The following is a 21,583-nucleotide window of genomic DNA, read 5'->3' on the forward strand; positions in this document are numbered from 1 at the left end:
CTTCTTGTCAGGCTGCAAGGTTGTGGGACCATAGGGTTGTGTTTGGGATATGGCGGTGGTGATACGGGTATCACAGAGACGAGCATATTGAGAAGGAGTTAAGGTGGTTGCGAGGGTGGGTTTACTGGGGATATAAGACGTAAGTCTTCAGGAGGCCAGAGAAAACTGTTGATTTTTTTTTTTTTGGTTGGCTGAACAGTGTGTTTCCTTACCTGATCCTCGCAATGCTGACACCCTCAGCATTCCTGAAATTCATCCTTTAAGTGTTAACTTGTACTTTCCATTTTCTCACTATTGCATGTTCCTTCAGGCTTCAGCTAGCTTGTATTTATGGTTTCCCTCACACACACACAAAAAAAAAAAAAGAAAAAAAAGAAGAAAAAAAAAAAAAGAAAAAAAAAAGATTTATTTTTATGTTCATTTTTGTTGGCCAACTAGCCCTTTTATCCTGCATTTCATCTTCTCAAGATATAGCTACCTGCACAGAACAACTTCTCAGGAAAGCTCACATACACTAAAGGCTGTGAACAATTGGAGGGAGAAGAATTAGGGAAGAACAGGGAATTCCTTCATCTGCATGGAGGAAAAGGAGTCTTTGGGTGCTGTAGGCAGATGCAGGAAGGAAGGCAAGGAGAGGGGATATGTTGTATCTGCAGTGAGATGCAGCATGGAGATGGGAAAGAGGAAAGTTAGGAGATGGCATCCAAGGAGCCTTGGGATGGTGCAGGGCAGAGCCTCTGCCAGGGTGCCTATGGAAGAGCACAGGGGCAAGGAGGAAGGAGAAAAAAACGGGGACAAAAATGATAAAAGTTTGATATCAATGTGTTATCTATGTGGAAGCTGAAGTTGCTGAGGTCATGCATTGGAAATCATCAGAAAGTAAGCAGTGAAAATCTAAGGCCACATAGCTGAGTAGATCAAAACAATTGCAGTGACTCTTCTACACAAGGAGCACTCCTCTTCTTAATGGTGGATAGGGCAGCAGTGTACCAGTACTACTGGAGACTTGCTGTAGGAAATGTACCAACCTTAACAGAAATCAGAAAAGCTACGTTTATATTTTGTGATTTAAATTTTGCAGCCAGAGAAAAATAACTTCAGAAAATTATATACCCATATTTCTAGGGAAAAAAAAGCACACCAGTTAAATACGGACATAAAGCTGTAGAGAAATTAAACAAAATGCCCCGCCCCCCAAGAACAAACGAACTGGCAAAGAAAACACCAACCGACTACCACCAACAACAAAATCCACACAAAAGAAACTATGTGTAAAAGATTATGTATGTTTGTGGTTTTTTTTTCGAAGGGGCTTTCTGAAAATTGGATAATAGTCCTGTGTGGATAGTTGTAGGTTCTTGAGTTGTTTCTGCCAACAAATGTGCATTTTTCCTACATCCTGAGAATGCTTCATGTGTCTTTTGAGCATGTCTTTTTAATTTTAATTAGAAGTCGTAAGTTCTTTAGCATTTACTTTGATGTTGAATGCTGGAGATGGGTTTCTCGAATCAGCGTTGTCGTCTGTCCCTCCTCCCTCTCCTGACTATTGCCACAGACAGGCAAGGGAAGGCAGGAGCTCTGTTGTCCAGCTGAATGAGCCCAAATACACAGCTTCACCAGTGGGAATTAGGTGTTGCACTTTGCAGGGAATGTAGAGGCGTTTTAGAAGGTGTTGGGACACTCCGACTTCCCTGAAGCTCCGTGTCGTTGTGGCTACACGTTGCAGGAGAGACGAGCACTGCGTACGAGCCTTGTGTGGGATCTGCTTCCAGGTGTGGCTGGTGGGCTGCTCAGGGACCCCGTGGGAGCAGCATCTGCACCGTGGGGTTTGCACATGTGTGAAGCAACAACCGGAGTGCGGTGAGAATGAAACGCGCATCACTTCGTGGAAGGGGATTAATAAGATTTTCAGGAAAGAGGTTAAACTTGAGGTCATTTCCTTCCTATTGTTACGCTTTTGAATTTTCGCCAAGGAGATGAGTGAAAGGATTTATTTTTGTCTTGGAATGCTTTGAATGTAAATGATGTCTTTACTTTGAATACAGAGAAGTGGAATTGCACTTCATTCCTGCCATTATGCTCTGTGATTTGTCTGAGAAATTGTGGTGTTTTTCGTTATCTTTATGTCAGGTATTCTGGTTAATTAATCCTTTGAGCTGCTACTATGCCTCCAAATACCATGTTGTGTGAGGGTCCGTGGAGATGCTCTGATCCCCAACGTGAAGTGCTAGTGGGTGTATACAAGGAAACAAGACATACAATTCTTGAAAAAGTAGGAAACGGTCTATTTTATGGCCTGTGTCAGAATAAAGGCTGTCTGTGAAAAATGAGAGCAAGGATCCTTGCTTACTGCTCTGCTAATTTAAACTTCAAAGGCAAGAAGTATTGCTTGTTTCCTATTTGGGTGGGGGTGTATGTTATGGCTTCTCCCTTTGCTCAGCTTCTGCAGCCGAAGAAGGCAAGTGTTAGAGAAATACAGCATATTCCTCACCATCCTGCCAGCCATGGGTCAGAAAGTGAATAATTGCTTGTGCCATGTAAAGTAGTACAGTGCAATAAATGTCAATAATGCAATGCGTTTGCTTTGCAGGCAGTCACGGAGCGTGCCACTCAAGAGGGTGCAAGTAGAAGCTTTCCCCTTTTTGCCCACAGAGCAGAGCAGCAAGGGGATGGATATGAATCTTCCTCCCGGTGTGCAAGGGAACAAATTGCTATGGCACCCTGAGGAACAGCCACCTCCCAGCTTGTTTGACTCGGGGTCCCGATATTAAATACCTGTCTACAAGTGTAGTGATGGTACCTGTACATAGGCTGGAGTTCAGAAATGCCACCCAGCATTCCCTTCCTGGACTGAGGCCAGAGCCGGCCCCACACTCCAGTCTGTTCCTGAGGTCATGCCCTTGCCTGGAAAGAAGAGCCCAGAGGGCTGCTTTTTTTTCATGTGCGAGGCTAGAAGATACACGACAGTCTGGGAACTTTGTTCCTCTCACCTTTTTAGGGGCTTGCTCTGTTGGTATGCAAGAGAGAACAGTTTCCAGCCACCTCATCTTATGTTTCCAGCAACGGTTTGAATTTCTCTCGCAGCAGTCAAATTCTGATGTTCTTTCCCCTCGCGCCGCTGGAAAGTACAATTCCTAGAGGTGCTTATGAAAACAAAATGTTACAGCAGCTTTCAGTTCCTTGTTAGCAAAAAGTCCATCGTACTTTCTGTGACTGGAAGTATTTGTTGGAAATTTGTCAAGCTGAGGAGGAATAAGTAGTCCTGTAAGTGTTGTTTTTCTTCCTTTTTTTTTTCTTTTTTTTTTTTTTTATTTTTTCCCTCCGGTTTTCACTAGGAAAAAGTAAAATTTGCCTTGAGAGGTTTCACACCATACTCCACAAGCATGCAGTTCCTCATTATGTGCTGGGAAGGACATGGGCTGCAGGCTGCGGACCAGGTCTGGGCATCTGCTGCAATACTTGAACCCTACTTGCAAACCAGCCTCCAAGCACCCTGCTTATCTGTGTGGTACTGGGACTGCTTTAGCATGGTTTGGGTCCTTGCCATGATTTGAAGGGTTTTTAAGTCCGTTTCTGGTGTCTGCCAGGAAGCTCAGAGCATCTACTGACCTACACGAGGAGGGGCAGGGATGGCAGCACTCGGCCCCGTGCTTCTCCTCCTGCTGAGGCGTGCACTGTGGGCACTTACCCTGGGCTAACAGCAGCTTCACCCCAGCTAAACGTCACAGAGCGGTCTGCTCTACTCTGAAACACCTCGATTTGTAGGGGAGTGCTGTGGGCGGGTGAAATATGGGGTAAACAAAGGCCAGCACTTCCCGTGGGCTCTCGCTGCACTTGTCACTGTGTCGGCCTTGCGGTTGTTTCTAGGGTTTAAAATCCTCCAGTGTACACCAGCCTGCTCCCCGTTGCGTGGGCCGTGGGCTGTGTTTTGGTATCCTCCCATGGAACAGGCAAGGAAGGAAGTGCAGGGAGGATGGGGCTTTTGCATCCTGTACCCTTCAGAGGGGAGTGGCCACAAACAGATTAGTTTGAAGGACATAATACTTCATATGTTTTAACATGGGCTGTTTGGACACAGATAAAAACCTTGGGTAAAGGAGAAGAGGCAGACAGCTGTGTGTTGCTGCTAGAAACTGTCTGGGAGTTCGAGGACATCCTTCTGAAATCCTTTCCTTAAAATGACAGGAGGAAGAGAGAACGGAGAAGCAGCTCGAGAAGCAGTGACTCTGCAGCAGTGTTAATGCAGAGCTAAAGCTTCCAAAGTTGAGCTACACAGCCTGGCTCTGGAAGGCAACTTCTGCAGAAAATACTGTTTGTGGCTGGGAGCAGGGATGCTACTTTCAGGATCCATCCTGTAAACACTGATTTTTTTTCTTAATTCTCCAGTTTGTTAATTGGACTCAAATGGAGGCATGCAGTTTAGGATCCACAGATACCCTTTGGAACGGCCAGGTAAGGCTCGATGGTGCCACAAAGTATTGCTCTCATTTCAGCGTTGTGCTGCCCACACTGGTGCTACCTTCTGGGAAAAATACTCCGGTTCTACTAGAAAGCCCCCAAACTGTTTCTAGACTGATACTGGGAATTATGTGAATATCCCAGGCTGTATGCTGCATGCAGTGAGTTAACAGTTGGTTGCAGAGCAGTAGGTGATATGTGGTGTATTTTAAATGGGTTGCTATAATGCGATTTATTCTAATACTTGTTTTCAATGAACACTCTGCCTGCAAGTGCTAATTTGCTTACCGGCTTTCCAGAAGAGGAACGAGGCCTCAGGGAATGAAAGTTGTCTTCTCCATTAAATGTGTCCTGACGCAGTTTTGTATTGCTTTTAAGCATATCTTGGAGAAAAGGAGGAAATTAAACTATTTCATTTTTTTTTCATTGAACACTGTGCTACTTCTGCAATGATTACCCGGAGGTTATTATTGCTAATTTTTTGTATTTGTAGGATTAAAATGAGAGTACAAAGACAAAATACTGCACAAAATTTAGTGTTAGAAACTTGTGTCATCAGTTGCTCAAAATGCACAGTTGGTACTCTCAGTCATGTTCTTGCGAATTTTACATTTTTGGTGACGGTCTCTTTTATTGCTTGGAACCCTTTCCTCACAACATCAAGCGGGGGGAACTTACTGGCAGCAGGGCTGGGATTTTGGAAGCCATGCAGTAGAATGCCTGTACACCAGACTTCTGTTCTACACTGCAAATGCCATCCTAAAAACGTCCTGATGCTTGACTCAAAATTAAGTTCAGGATTATCTTCCAATGCAGCTGTTAATTTACAACTCTGTAAGTCTTAAAGACTAAGATAAACGATAACAAAATGGACAGAGGATGATACTAAACAGTATGCTTATGAGAGAAACTGGTATCAAATCAGAGAATCTCAGTTTGAGGCAAACCTATACTTAGCCTTGCCATCTACCAGCCTTCCAGCTCCTCTGATGCGCACTGTAAGAGAACACCTGATGAAAGAAATAATGTTTAGAACAATGCTTTATGAGTGTCCCTGGGCTGGGAATACACACACCCCTTGCTAACACATCATCTTCAGTGCCCAGGAATTTATTAAAGTTAACCCAAAGTGCTACGGGGTCAGCGTTCTGACAATCTGAACTTAATTTAAGTTTTAAAATTAAGAATAAACAATACAAGCTCTTAAAAAGATTTTGCATAGAACTTCTTCCAGGAAGGGATGAAAAAACAGAGATTAGGAGGTAAATCCCAAATGAGGATAACAGAATTACGTGGGGATACAATGCTGTTACCAACATGATTGATCTTTTCTGAGCTCAGCTGCATGGATTTTCAAGAGCTGTGAATTAGAAAAATCCATATACGGTAGTGAAAGATGAAAATTATAAAATCGTATGTAATTAAATCCATTCAGTGACATTCTGAATCTCTTTAGCAGCACCTTCTCTCTGAGCTCTGTGTTCAAGCATCTATAAATAAGTTATTTGATTGCAGTAGGGAACTTCAGCATTTTCTTCCTATGCAATAAATCCACAATATTTTGTTACTAGGAGTTTGTAACTTCTTTAATGCTTTTGGTTTTTAAGAGTAAAAATCCTTTGTGTTCCTGGAGACAAGCCTGTTCTCACACAGCCTAACACTAGAGACCACAGAAGGTGGGACCAGAAGATGAGCATTGGTTTGCACGTGAGCAGTCTGTGCACTGGGAATATCAGGCTGCCTTCGGTAACAACCAGTAGCAGTTCTTGCTTTTAACTTGTTTTGTTGTCTAAGACTGTATCTGTTTTTTTTTTGTTTTTTTTTTTTTTGTTTTTTTTTGGTGGGTTGAAACCTGGCTGAACTGCTGCCTTTGATGTGTTGTGATCAGTTGTGAGCTGGTCCTTCCCCTCCGCTCTGCACTGGTAAGACCGCGTCCCAGTGCACTGGGCTGCAGTACAGAGGGTGCATGGATGCACTGGAGCTTCTGGTGGCTCTTACTCTTGTACAAGTGCTGTTTTATTGTGCAAACTTGGTAAAAATGATGCTGCCATCTTTCATGCAGCTGTCCATACATTTACTCAGTACTTGCGTATTGCCTTGCACGTGAGATAGCTGTGCCGGGCTGACAGCTGGCAGGGGGAGCTGCCTCCCCTGCACAGCCATGGTAGGGCTGGGGACACGGGGACAGATGAACTGCTGACACGGAGGGCACAAGCTGGAGACGTTGCATGTGCCTGATTCACCTTGAAGGGTTTTGTAATGATGGCAAAGCCTGAAAGAGAAAACACTACTCTGAACAGGTTTGCTTCACAGCGATTTCAAAGAGCACTAGGCAGTGTAGAGTCTGTACAGGGATATTTATTACAACCTGCCTTTTATTGCAGAGCGACATACATTCTCACATGCCCTGAGATGTGTGGGGCTTGCAGCACAGCGAGAATCAAGTTACTTTCTGTAATATTTCATGCTTTTAGAAGATAAGATTATACTGTGGATCTTCCACTGTTCTGTTTGTTTCAGCAGTGTAGACTGACTTGACGAGATACCAGTGCAGAAGGATGATATTTAGTTGCATATTTTATGTTCTGGGAATGGATATTTATATCTTTTCTTTGGCCCAGATTCTAGAACAGCAGCCAGTTTCACAAACAGCAACAATCACCAGCTAAAAGGGGAGCAGAGCTTCTTACAGTTGAATTTCCCTAGGGGTACTATGTAAAGGTTTTGGAGAAGAGGAGAGATGAGGTAGTGGTAATTTTGACTTCTGATGTGATGCTTTTCGTGCTGTGAAGCGCTTCTTTGTTTTACCCAGCTGAATATCGATGAGACTATCACAGTTAAACTTTTTGGTTACAATTTTGATAGGTGAATTTCTGCAGTATTATGTATACTTCAGTATTTTCATGCTATTTGATTTCTTTTGCTCTTTGGTTCCTTTCTTTTTCTAAATCCATGAACTAGGGTTTGTATTTTCCATATACATCAGTAATGTTGTTTTATCCCCTATGTAAAAAACTTCACACAAGTAGAAGAAATCAGCTGTGTCAGGAGAAAATGCTATCTGCCCAAAATAAATTCTGTAATTTGAGTGGATTGCTGTCAGGCAGTGGCCTGTCAGCATTTTCCATCCATCCGTCTCCACCACCTTCTGTTGCAATGGCAATGTGCCTATGGGCAGAGTATCAGGGATTCTTCTTCGGTCTTTGTTACTGCAAAATGGGCTATTCCAGGGTGAAATGGCTGAAAATCTTATTTGTTGTTGAATTTTATTAATTAAGGTGTTAGAAAATGTGCTGCTTTTTTTTTTTTTTTTTTTTTTTTGTAACTATCAGCTCAGGATTTCATGCTTACCTTGCATGTTGTTCATGCGGGACCTTTCCTAACCTCACCGATGTCCTGGTAAAGATTTCTGTTGGCTTTATTTAGTTACAGATTTAAAAAACAAAGAACAATTGCTTGTACCCGAAGTGTTGGAAATCTTACTCTTAAGGGCTAATTTCACTCCTTCAAACTTCCTTGATTTGCTGAAAAAGAAAATACTCAAACAATTCATGTTTATGGTCACAGTATACTGATTATCTCTCCTTCTGCTTAGAATTATGAACAGATTTTTCTCCAGTTGGTTAAATACAGCTATTGAGAAGAACCAGAGCATGTAAAAGGAACTTTTTTCCTCCATTTATCTCTTTATTTACCTAGACGTAATTAGAACAGTGAATTGTTTAAAAGTATTTGTGTTTCAAATATCCATTGAATTTCTCAAAAATCTGCATGCTTTTGGTAGCAGTGGTTTGGATAACCAAGATTGTGTCATGGAGTAGGCAGTCCTGTAGATATGCTAGAAGTTAAACTAGTGCTCTGGGAATCCATGAGATATCTCCCTGAAAGAAGTGGGACCCTGGATAGGGAAAGTACACTGAATAAGCAAATAAATAAACAAAAATCCACAGTATTGTTTCAGTTAGTGTCATTGCAAGCTACAGAGATTTTTGAGGCGCATGGACTGCCTTTTACAGGCTGTGCTTTTTGAGTTCCTCTTTATCTAGTGTTGCAGAATGCACTCAGAGTTGGGTAATAAAAAAGGAATTTTATTTATTTATTTATTTAGAGAGTGAAGTTTTCAAGTACTACTGGAAGGAATTAGGGCTTTATATTGGAGGCAGCAGGTATGTTTGTCTAACAGCTGCGTAAATGCACTTGTAACATTTCACGATGCATACTTCCAAAGAACTTTCTGTACAAAAGAAGCTGGATTTATGTCAGCTTCCTCTGGGTCATGGTAACTGTCTTCGTGCCCCTTCAAACAGCTTCTCCCTCTGTTTTTGTTTCAGTCAAATAGGATGCTGGGTGTCTGAACCCAGGCTGGTAAGTAGGAAACAAACCCCAAGACCTGGTTTTGTTCCTGTTAGGACAAAAAGGTTTCTTAGGAAGGGAAAAATACTGATAGTACTAAGCTGATCTCCAGAGACTTCACGTTTACTTCTCAGTTCTCCTCTTTTGAATGTATTTCACTGAATTGCTCGTTTGTATTTCTGGCTTACTAAGTGACAATTCTTTGGACCTCTAACTCTAGTTTACTGATAGGTGGTAATACGGTACATGCCAGGAAATCGAATGTGTCAGATTTTTTGGTGTATGTATAAAGATATTCTCACCAGTTTCTAAACTGCAGGAAACCTCTAAAAAATAAATCAAGTCCTAATACCTCTAACACCAATTCCATACATCATAGCTAAGGAGTGAATGCTAGATTTCCACAGTACAGAGCGAGACCACTGTATAATATGTTGTGGCAACTCTGTGATGACGTTACAGGCAGCTATACATTCCCAATAGCCTGTCTATTGAGGCAGGGAAGTTTTGGATTTAATGCTTTACCTTGGCAGGCCACCTCTTACAGGAAACCATATATTTACTTTGGTTGTATGTATGTCTGCTCACTCTGCATAAATTGATCTATCAACTGTAAAAGAGAAGCCGTTTACCTTTTTCCAGTTTGCTTTTATATTTAGTTATTTATTTTAACAGAATTTATGTTTTGTGTCTGGGCCTCTTGAACAAACAAACAAACAAAAAAAGCAACCCTGCTATTATAAATGTTAAATACTATGTGACAATTTTTTTTCTTTCCTCTTACAGATGAGAACTCTCCAGCCAATTTCTGGGATTCCAAAAATCGTGGAGTGACTGGCACACAGAAAGGACAAATTGTGTGGCGAATTGAACCTGGCCCTTATTTTATGGAATGTGAGTACATATTTACCCAGTGTAAGGCAAGCATGCCATTGTGTCAAGGGAAACCATCCAGATAGTGCTTGGTACATACTTTGTCAAACACTGATATAACAAATAAATTGATTATATATTTCTAAGCAGCAGCATATTTTTCAATGTGTTTGCCAGACATTACAGAAAATACAGTGACCAAAAAAAAAAAAAAAAAAAATTAAAGAGTTTACAAAAAAGAAAAAGGAAAAAGTTGAGCTTAGAACTGCATTTGTGTTCTAGGGATGTTCTTGGACAATGTACTTCAGTTTAAGGGAACAAAAAATTGCCTTGTTAAATGTTGTGTAGTGTATATGCATTGAAAGATGAAGTACCTTCCTAGAAGTTTAAAATTTCAGCTGGAGAAAGCATTAATGGTAAATACACATGAAGGAAAAGATAAAAAAGCCATAGTTCTTGCTGGTATGTGTTAGTATTAAGGGTAGATTTGCCTCTGGGAAGTGCCAGCCTCTTGTCCTGTTGCGTCAAGATTTCTCAACTGACATTTCATTACACTGGGAAACCAACCACTGGATGGTTTTGAAAGATTGAATCTTGGTGTGACTGGAAGCAACACTCCTCAGCTGAACTCTGCAGGAAGTGTATTGGTAGCCAACCTTCACATCACAGCCCTTCACCACTTTGTTAGGTGACCAGGATTTGTAGGAAGCAAGCCACTCTGCTGTGAGATATTTTTGCTTTGTTGTTTGCTTTTTAATGAAAAGGAGTATTTTTACTGTCTGAAGTATGTGATCCCCTGCAGAAATTGGGTGTTTTAATTCTAGAACATTGTATATGAGCTTGTTGGAAACTCTGATATGAGTATCATCAAAGTGGCAATCAGTCCCAAAAGAGCTGTGAGCTGCTCTACCACCTGTTTAGCCTCACAGTAATGAATCTCCATAAATTAAAAAAAAAAAATATATATATATATATATATACACTCCCACTCCATTTCCTCATTGTATACTGCAGTGCTGCTAACTGTAGGTTTTGGCAGAAATTTTTCTTCCAATTAACAGATATAACATCAGTATATGCATTTTAAGAGGTGTTGGAACCACTATCCTGTAGATTATTATTAAAAATTCTTCTTTCTAGAAGTTGTCGTTGAACATTGCCAAGTGAATCTATGCATTACACAGCACATTTTTTTGACAAGGAAAAAAACAAAGGTTTAATGGGATAAAATCACAATCAATTTCAGAAACTTACTACAGAGAAAAATGGTTGAACTGAAGATGAAGGTCAAGAAAATAATAAGGATTTAAAAAAAAAATAACTTTCCTGGTGCCAAAGACAGTGTCACTGAAGCAGATTAAAGTCTATGTTAGAAAGGTTCCTTGCCTCTAATTTCTCTTACATATACTTATATCAATATTGTTGCCTGTACTGGCAGTTTGCCTTCAAGGATATTTGTTTGTATCCTTTAGCATTGCTGTGTCATGTGTGGAGATGAGGCTTTTAGTTCACGTGAATAAATAACCTAGGTTAATGCTTCAAGAATTAGCAGTTTTGACTTAAAATCAGTTTCAACAGACTTGGGACTTTGCAAGCAACTGATATATATAGAGACAGAAGGATACGTGTTCCTTGCTTGTGGCTAGCTTTACTAATTAACAGTTTTACTGCCATACTATGAACAAAAGAGAAGCAATTACACAGCAGCTGAGAACTGTAAAAAGGAATGTTTATGGGCATATGCTGCTATAGCACATAGTGTGACAGATAAATATGTCACCAGTGACACTTGTGCTTCTAGTGAGAGGCCAAAAATTGCACTGACGTGCTTAACTGCATTTCTAATTGCACTTTTTAAACTGAGAGACTTCCCAAATACATGACAAAGTTTGCTCAGCAAGGCTTTTCATTTTTGCTTTTAGTGGGGGAGCATTTCTGATGCAGTTATAGGCGGCTTCTCCTTTATGTTACGTGATGTTAGGTTATTTCCCTGCGATGTATCACTACATCACAGCCCTGGTGAACGCACAGGTGGCCACACGGTTCAGGTATGACCTCAGTGGGGTTGCCTCTTGCTGCGCAGCACCAGGGGGCTGGGGGAAGAGAACGCAGCCTGGGTTCTCGCTGTGGTCTGCAGGCAGTGACGCTGCCCAGCCTGGGCCAGCCATGGAGATGAACTTAGCTCACCTTTAGGCTCTTTCTCCTGCCCTGGTGCTGATATAATTTGTACTCCGTGTAGCACTGTCAGAGCAAGAGGGAGAGGCAAATGGAAGGGCTCATGTCCCCAGGAAATATGTGCCCAATTATTGAAGTTAAGGTATCTCTGATACATTGATCTGCCATTAGTTTCCAAATTTTGGAAAGAATTCTACAGTTTTAGATTTCTTGTGCTTAGGAGTGTCTTTGCCAAGAGGCAGAATGTGTCAGATACATGTCACGGTGTTGGGGGTTTGTCATATTTACTCCTCTCGGTATGACGTGCAGCAGACCGTTACCAACTCAGCAGTGCTTTGCTAGGAGTGAAAGGAAGAGCTGGGAGTACAATCAGCAGCAGTATCTTTGATATTTTGAAGCAGCAGATCCAATAGAAGACGACAACGTCTGTGGGAAAAGGATGGACAAACTGTGTAAATGGATCAATCTAAACTCAGCTGGAGATTAATCACAGTGTCGAAATGCTGGTTGGAAAGGACCTCTGAAGGTCTTTGATCCAACCTCCTGCTCAGGGTGGGACTATTACCAACACTTTACCTGGTCAGATGTGGCTTTTAAAGCTCAGTCTTGAAAACCTTTAGGGACAGATTTTGCACATGCTTTAGGATGTTTCCAGTACTGCAGCTTTTCTACAGTTAAGGAAGATTTTTCTTGGCATCTTGTCTGAACCTCAGAAGCTTAAATTTGAGGCTGTCGCAAGGTTTAAAATCTTCTGATAGAACTGAAAATAGTTTTAATTCGTAATCTTTGTAACTACATCTTTCAAACTACCCCTGCTGCAGTTAGATGTTGCCTTAACCTCCTCTTCAGCAGACTAAAGAAGGCCAGCTCCTTCAGCCTCTTCTCACAGGTCATGTGTTCTCAATCCAACCATCTTCGTAGCCTTCTGCTGTCCCTGCTCCATGTTCTTGAACTCGAGGGACCCAAAACTAGGTGAGGTATTCCAGGTGTGTCCATACCAGCACTGAGTCTGGGGGATAACAAATTCTACCTCTCTGCTGGCCATGCACCTCCCAACGTAACCTGTGAGGTGGTTTGCTGTGCCCGTGGTGAGGTCAGTTGCTGGCTCATACTCAACATGATGTCCATCCTCAGCCCAGGATAAATGAATCTGGCCTGAAGCTGTTTGTCTTTTTGGCAAGAAAAGTGATTACACTGAAGTTCCTAATGTTGAATGATGAGTTGAGATCAGTCAGCGTGCATATGATCCCAAAGGGTTTGGTTGCATTTTTTCCCAGCAGTGTCAGAGCTCAGGGACATGGCACATCTTTTCACCCGTAATGTAAGATCTCTCCAGGGCAGAGTGCAGAGGATGATAGCATCGCTAACAAGCCATATGCAAATGAATCTTATGCAGAAGGAGGATTTCCATTTTAATTGCATTAATGTTAATCAGTGGGAGTCAGCTGGTTTGGGCCTCAAGCTCCTTCTGAAATCCTCAGATTTGTACCTTGTAAAAAAAAAAAAAAAAAAAAAAAAGCATCTTATGCTTTAGTTTGGGAACCGATTTTTCCATGAGGATAATTATAAACGCATTAATAGTTTCACTGAAGTCTGTGGAATTTATACGTGCATTTAAAGTTAAGCCTTGGTTAAACTTTTTGTCTGAATTTTACATTACTCTGTATCTGCAATCTTTTAACTCAGTTTCCTGGTTATTCAGTTTATTCCTCTTAAAATCCCTCCCTCTAGATCCACCACCTCCTATTTCCCAAGCAAAGGCAGAGCTGAAGGCCGTCTCCTCTCTTCAGATCAGGCAACCCTCAGAAAACAGGGTGGGGAGAATCTCACTATCTTCATACTAAAAACAGGCATTAATTCCCCCAAGCACCCAAATTAGCTAAATTAGGATGATGAAAGATAATTCTCATATGCTTTAAAAAAAAATCGACACAAAAAATCCGTAAACTGTATGCAGAGAGGAGAGAATCAAAGGAGTCAGTGGTGAAATAATGAGAGGTGAACTTAATACATTCCAGAAGTGCAAGCAGCCTCTGGGGGGAGTGGCTGAGGAGGAGGAAAGGAGTTTGGAAGGAAAATAAGTTCAAAGCCCAGCTCACCACCACAAGCAGCTGGTATCCTGAAGCTGTCACCTCCAGATGAAGTGACTGGCTCTGAACTGCAGAGCCAAAGCCGGCAGAGGCAAGAGCTCCTTTGTTTTACCTGGGAAAGGAGCAGAAATGCGCTGTGAGCACGGCAGGGATCTTTGTCACTTCAGAGATTCAACAAGGTGAATGTGAGCATCAGTGTGCCCAAGATGGTGTTTCCTTCCATAACAGATGTGACTAAAACTTTCTGCTTTGAAGTTTGCTAAAATGTGGGGAAAGGCAAACAATGACTCACTAGCGGGCTCCCTCAGGTTGTTTGCTCTACGGACTACAGAAGGATTGCTAGACATGACCGCAGCTCTACAAACAGTTTTCTTCCTTCTGCTGTGAAATGAAAGGACGAGTTCAAGGTGTGTCACTCTGAATTGATGGCAATGGTGTGAAAGTGCAACACAGCTCAGTGCCTTTGTGTTTATGGTTATGTTTATGCTCATGTTGTGGTGTTTATCACGACATCAGGCTGTCAAGTTCTTTAAGTATGTCAGGACTTTTAGCGTCTGCTCCAGGAGCAGAGTCAATGTGGCAGAGAGCTTCTTGGGGCACCACAGTCTGGGAGCTCAGGATGGCAAGGGCTCCCTTTCGGGGGTGTTGGAGCAGAGGTGATGGCATTCCTTGTGGAGAACAGAGGTAGCAGAAAGACGGAGTTGAAATGATCTGCGGAAATCTTGGTGTGATGGAAAAAGCGTACCATAGAAAGCTTGAGGTGTTCTGACGACCAGTTAATGAGAGCTGCCTCTCACAGACAAACTGCAGCTTTGATGTCTGCAGTGTGGGCAGGGACAGGTTATGTTGGATGTGCCACGGGGGAGAAGCGGTATAGTGTGGTCACTGTCAGGCAACACATAACTGCAGTGCTTATGTACTTCCGTGGGCACAAAGTCTTTAAACCTGCAAACTTCCTAGTAGTTAAAACAGACCGTGGTGTGTTTCCTGCTGCCTGGAGCAAGTGGCACAGCACGGCGCTTGTGTCCGTATAGCCAGCCCGTCCTCCCTTCCCCAGCACATGGGACAGGAGTGTCGGGGATGCTCAGTGACCGATCAGCGGTCCTGATGGTTGTGTGTTTGTACTCGAGTCCGTACGTGCTTGGTTTATTGATACAGGTGCAGGCCAAGAGCTTCCTTTGAGACTGAGTTAAAACTAATCCATAGTGGCAACTGTTGGGATTCATCCAGATGCTGCCAGTCTTGTCACACGAATCACTTCCAAATCACTCCTGCGATGTTTGTGGTTAAATCACTGCTGGTGCCTCACTGCAGTGCTCGGATGGGTGACTGCACAGACTGTTTCTATTTTGTCCTTAAACTCTCACTTTTGTGGCATGACTCTGAGATAAATTCAGAAAGCGTGGTGATGATCCATGTGTTTGCATTATACAATATCATGTTACAAATGAGGTTTTATATAGCGTTCTCTCTATTCAGTGCCCATTACAACAAAATTACAAAGTTTGTAAAAATAGCATACCAAGACTGAAATTTGCTGCACATTGCAGTTAGAAAAGTGCACTCCTAGCCCCATTTTTTCTTTAAAAAAAAAACACAAAACAACACCAACAACCTAATATAGATTGAAGAAAAACAAATTGGTTTCATAATTGAACTTGATGTGCTTTTAGCTTTAAAAGGCTGCTCTCATGCAGAGTTGTTGCTATTGTCTAGTAGGGATAGGAGCACAGTTTAGTGCTCTGCCCAAAGCATTGGTCAGTGGTCAGTGCTAATAAATGCTTTATCAACGTAACTTGTTACTCGTACCCAGTGTTTATATTTTGACCATTTAAATGAAATTGTGAAAATCATATTTTCCTCACACTGAATTGTTCTGAGCCTGGGATGCTTGCCTGCGTGGTCCTGTGTAACCAGTGCCCTTCCAGCACTCTACCAGGGCACTGTGCTTCTCGTGGTTATTGTCCCAACCCTATTTATAAACTTGTTCACTGAGTAAGAAATACTTTTATTATACTTCTGCTATTTATATCTGTTGTCTCTTACTAGCTATTTTTGTGTATCACAAATAACTGAAATAGGGTTTTGTGTTTTTTTTTTTTTTTTTTTTTTTTTTTTTTACGATTTGTGGCAAGCCTTGTTGACTTCCTTAAGCATGTAATAGCCCAGTGTTTTGTTTTAAAGGTTAGGTTAACCTTTTTGCCAAACTGGAATGGAACAGGCAGGGCTCATGACCGTAAGTAGAAATGCCTCAGAGTTGCAGCAAAGTGCGGGCGGGCGGCAGGGCCAGGTAAGCTGTTTGAGCAACTGTCGCTTAGCGGCTTCCTTTGAGGCAGGTTAGGTGCAGAGAGACCACGGGAGGGGACAGAATTCATCTGTTACTGATACTAATTTAGCTAAAAAGCTCTCTGTAATTCTGCTTAAATCAATTTCCTTTTTTTAATCCTTCCTTCTGTAAAATAAACTTTGTGATATACCTGCTGAGGGAGGGGGAGAGTGCCAGAAGGCAGCCTGCTTTGGCACTTGCTCTGCTGTTTGCTGCGCTGCGCTGTTATGAGTAGGAAGTAATCCAAGAGATGGTTGGTTAGAATGATGCAGGGGAAAGAGCGCTAAATACTTGAACAAAAAGGTTGTGTTTAATGAACAGTCACGCTAAGAAAATAAATTCACCTGACAGGATGTGCAGAGCACTTTTAAATTCTTGCAGTTGTCTATCGGCTGTTTGTGTTCAGCTGGGAAAAAATAGGGTTTAACCTGGTGTTTTTTCCCTGGATTACTTCTCCCTTTATACATTTGTAAAATCTGAATGTGAGTGATCTAATTTGTGTTTAATTTGTTAATTTGTACCAGAGTTTTCTTAAATGATTTGCAAAACATGCTCTCATACTTTTTTTATGAGCTTCTGTGATGTCAGCTTTTTCTCAGTGTGGGGACATACGTTTATATCTGCAGAGAGCCATGGATTCAGCTTAAGTGACTCCCGGCATCTTGCTGCCGAGTCCAGGAGCTCTGAGCTGCTGTGCATTTTCTGTGCAGCTAGCAGGGAGCACCGGTCATCTCCACAGGCCGCTGCAACCCAGCAAGGGTTTGACTTATTTTCTGGAGGTGACTATTATTATAAGCAGATCTCTCTCTGTTATTGAAGAGGCGAGAGTGCGTGGTCCATAGAGGGAAGTACAGCATTATGCTGCATTTCAGGCAGGAGTTCTTGAAATTCAGATATCACTGCTTGAGTCCCAGAAACCTTTCTTAAGTGACACCTTTCTTAATTCCAACATTTTTATGTAATGGACTTGAGCTATAAAACTATGGTTATAAAATGTTAACAGCTATTAGCTTTTAAAGAAGGGGATTATGGTCTTATCCAGATTAATTAACATGTATCCCTTTTTATATGGCTCTGTGGTATCTTTCAAAGAATCGTAGATACCCCGATTTCATTTTGTCCTATTTTTAAATGAAGAGGAAATGTCTGGTCGCTGTAGGAATTCCTCGCGGTCTGTGTGATGTCTGGAGGAACGTCAGGGACAATGGGACGTGTGGCAGCAAGAACAGAGAGCTAGGTACAGTCACTTTTTCCCATGAATGAAAATAGTTTTTGTTGTGCAAGGTCACATTTTTTCTTTAATCAAGCAGACAGCATATAGTCCTGTGGTCAGGTACAAGTGTCTTCCCCTTGCTGGATTTATTGCTGTTAAATTTTTCAGTACAGATCACATACAAAGCAAGCTGATTAACTCGTTGGGGGAAGCAGTAGTAGGAAAGAGAAACAAGAGAAGGGCAAGTTTACATTGAAAGGAAACACCTGAAAATGAGGTGGCAGGAGGAATAAAAGAAACTAGGAAAACTTTAGGTGATGCATGCTATTTAGCAGTCTATACTATGGAACAGCTGAGAGGAGGCCTGTATATTAATATGGTATTGACCTCAGCTTTCTAAATATTCAAGTCCTGTTTGCAGGAGCTTACTGTTTCTGAAGATTTGTTTGTATTTTGGGGGCCTTGTTTATATGTAAGTAGAGAGGCGTTCTATCAGGAGCAGGCACAGACATCTATTGTCAACATATCTGGGGCACAGAAATCCATCAGACATGAAGAACAAACATTCAAATCACAGTTTTTCTGATAACACAGAAGAAGCAATGTCAAAGAGCTACATCCTCAGCGTTATTGAATTGACAGGATTCCTCTGAGATTTCTTTCACTGTTAAGTATTAACTGTAGCTTTTAGCACTGTTACATATATCTAAATAAATATATGTATGTATATAAAAAATTAGCTATCTCTGGTTCTGTGAGGGCACTGTATTCTTGCTGTGCACAAGATCAGATTTTGCAAACCTATATTCACATCAGCAATATCTGGCATAAGCATGCCAGATAGCCCATTTTTCAATTTCATGCTGAATTTCAAGCGCAGCTTCTCCCCTGTTAATCCCAGTGCCACAATGCTAATGGTACCTCCAAGGTTCCTGTGTGTAGAGCTGTATAAAGCCCAAACTGAATCAATGCTACTTCTGTTGGTGAGAGTAGTTGTCTCCAGATGCCATGTCTTAACTTCTCTTTTTCTAATAGTTTTTCTAAGCTTTTTTTTTTTTTTTCTTTCTAAATTCAGTTTGTATGAAATGGATTGTCGGATCTATTTCTTGAATCAGATGTTGTCTTCTACCACCAGCCACATACAGGTGTTGGAGAGTACTGCATGCTTGTAGAAGTCACTGAGAGGAAGAAATCCAAGGATCCAAAGCTTGTAGTATTGCATTTCTGCCTGCAGGAGAATTTAAGTGCCAGTGTAGTGAGAATGTACAACAAACTTCTGTCTGCATTACGGGCTGTCTGCAAATAAGAGCAGCAGCTGATAGCTCTTCCAGTGCTAGCTTCTTTTTCTGAAGTGACAAGATGAGAGTAGGAGGAAGAGGGATCAGAAGTTCTTCCACCTCCTCCCTCCCTGTGAGCCCAGCTCTTGCCTTTGAAGGTCAGTTCTGAGGTGCATCCTCTCTCTTAAATGAATGTTGACTTACTGTAGCAAATTAAAAAAATAAAATAAAAAAAAAAATCCTTCTTGGCTGAGCAGACTTGCAGAATGGATTCTTCATCCTTCTGAGTAGGGATAAGTGGGCATTTTATCTCGCAGTGATGAAGTACCTCAGCCCCCAAGGCTGTGTCCCACAACCATATTCAGTACATGCGGTTTTGTATTTTTGGACTTCCAACGTACTGTTAAACCAAGTGGAAGGAGTTGAATTGCCAATACTTTTATGCACACCCTCCGGTTCTGTCCAAACCGGTTGCTGTAATTTGTGCCTGCCTGTGGCCATTTTTGTCTGGCCGTGGTCACTTCTGTACCCAGAGGTAAACCCTCATCAACCTCCTACAGAAGAGATGTTCCAGTGGGGAAGGAAAACAGGGAGATTGTTCCAGACAGGGAAAATCCCACAGGATCAAGGACAGCTATAATTATAGCTGCGCTGCTATGTTAGAAGAATGCAGAGGAACAACAGTAGAGGTCGGGCTTCACTGAAACATAATACTCTTTTGTCTGCAGCAAATGCAGTTTAGCAAACAAAACTTTATTCAGTGGGACCAGAAGTGTGGTGAAACGTTCACCCTTCCTGTGTTCCAGTATAAAGTGCTTCAAGCTTCCTTCAGATACGTATCATGCAACTTCTTCCAGAGTCTGACAGGGATCAGGCTAGTAGCAAATAGTTCAGTGAGTCCTTTTCATAATGATTATATTGAAATAGTAGCAGAAATACAACCTGCAGAATACACAAAGAGTAGATAACCAGCTGCTCTGTTCTTAATTTCCTGCTAAAGTATTTCTACAGGCAGATCGCTGAGTGATGGATTGTACTCATACAGAATGAGCTTTAAAGAGCACTCTGCATGTTAATAGCTTTCCACCATGAACAACTGTACTTGGATCTCCATTCCCACCACAATGTCAGGATATCTGTAGGGCTAATGCAGAATCCAAGTGATAAGAGCCTGAATTTTTAATATTTTATCTCATGCTCAAGTTTTATCTCTTATTACTACCCTCTTATTTTACAAGGATCAGGGGTATTTTTGGATAGGCATGCTAAATGATAGTAAAAGGTTTGACAGAAAACACCAAAAGGGAAATCTTACTAGTGGGGCTCTGCAGAAGTTACTGAAAGAAATGCAGTGCTTTTTGATACTGCTGGCTTCAGAATGAAAGACATTCCGGCCATGCCTGCAGAGTCAGTGAGTGTATGCCAGCCACACCTTTACATCAACTTGCTGTGTAACCTGTGACTAAGAGCTCTACTGCATTTCTTGGATATATATAGAGAGAGGAGCATCTGGTAGGACCTGGGAATGATCCCTCTCATTCAGTTTTGGTGAGGCTGATGCTAGGTGCTGTGTATATATAGTTCTGGAGTCCATGTGTCAATATTAATGTTGAGAAGTGGAGAAAGAGCAGCAGAGAGCACAATAATGATCACAGTAGATGATCTAATGATTTCTCCTACAGCTCCTAAGAGTCAACTCAGACTAAAAAGCACAGTTTACTTACAGCAAATAGGGTTGTATTACAATCCAGGGAAATGTATCCTGAATCTGTGTCCTGATAGTCTGCAGTCCTGTTCTACAGGTCAAAATAAAATGTATTTCACTTACAGTTATTGTGTGCTTCTACAGCAAAGATGTACCAGTGAACTGTACTGGTTAATCAGCCTAAACTCACGCGCAATGAACAGAATTGAGCTGCAACTCCCCATACACACGTTCCTTTAGTTGACTGTCTTTTGCCTACTGTCTATCACAAAGGATTTAATGTGATTTTCGTTTTGTTTTCTAGCTGAAATAAAGATCTGTTTTAAATACTACCATGGTGTTAGTGGAGCCCTCCGAGCTACTACTCCATGTATCACTGTGAAAAACCCTGCTGTGATGGTAAGTTTAACCTATTTGTTCATTGTATTTGTATACGATATTAACTGCCAGACAAACCTATCAGTATAAGTCTCCTAGTTTTACTATTAACTGCAACTTCTGGAAAAAAAGAGAGAGAGAGATTGTATGACAACAGTCACCTAAATTAGGGAATGCTTTTCATGGCTCGGTATTTTTTCATGATAAAATGACGGTAAAATTCACCAAGTTGAAATGAAATCTTTTATGATAACAATTTCATTTTACTTGCTTTCAATATTAATGCTTCCAGTTTGATGTAATTTAACACCATGTTAGAAATTTTTCACACTGGTTATCTAATTCAAACAGAATTCTTATCGGAAGTCTCTACTTATTTGTTATTATTAAAAATGAAACTGTTGCTGAGATAGCAGTTACTAGTATATATAAAAAAAGACCATACAGAACTCTGCTGTTGCGGAAATTATTGATTTTTTAGGAGTGTTCATATACCATTGAAATTTAGATAATTCTCCAACTTTCATGATTTATTTTTGCCTTATTACAATTTCATTACTTGCACTTTTGAAACCTTGAAGTTTTAAAGGAATTTTTTAGTTGTTTAAATAAATACCATTAAGAATAAGAAGAACCTTTCACACTTCTATCCAAGTACATTTGATGGACATAATTCATCTAATAGGCTAGATCTTCAGTTGACGTAAAGTCTCACAGTACATTTGATTCATTGAT

The 21,583-nt window shown here is 41.3% G+C and overlaps 1 protein-coding gene across 3 annotated transcripts in view; it reads left to right on the forward strand.

The window, feature by feature from the left end:
* HECW2 (HECT, C2 and WW domain containing E3 ubiquitin protein ligase 2) overlaps positions 1–21,583 on the forward strand; it is a 155,113-nt gene that overhangs the window by 71,063 nt on the left and 62,467 nt on the right. For 2 of the 3 annotated variants that reach the window (XM_032189786.1, XM_032189787.1), the window contains exons 3-4: positions 9,598–9,705; positions 20,775–20,869. In XM_032189786.1, coding sequence (XP_032045677.1) covers positions 9,598–9,705; positions 20,775–20,869 — 203 coding nt within the window. Of the gene's footprint in view, positions 1–4,386; positions 4,453–9,597; positions 9,706–20,774; positions 20,870–21,583 lie in introns of all 3 variants that reach the window. The other variant, XM_032189788.1, reaches the window with a different exon arrangement.

This window comes from Aythya fuligula, chromosome 6 (assembly GCF_009819795.1).
Source record: "Aythya fuligula isolate bAytFul2 chromosome 6, bAytFul2.pri, whole genome shotgun sequence".
Classification (NCBI taxonomy): Eukaryota; Metazoa; Chordata; class Aves; order Anseriformes; family Anatidae; genus Aythya; species Aythya fuligula.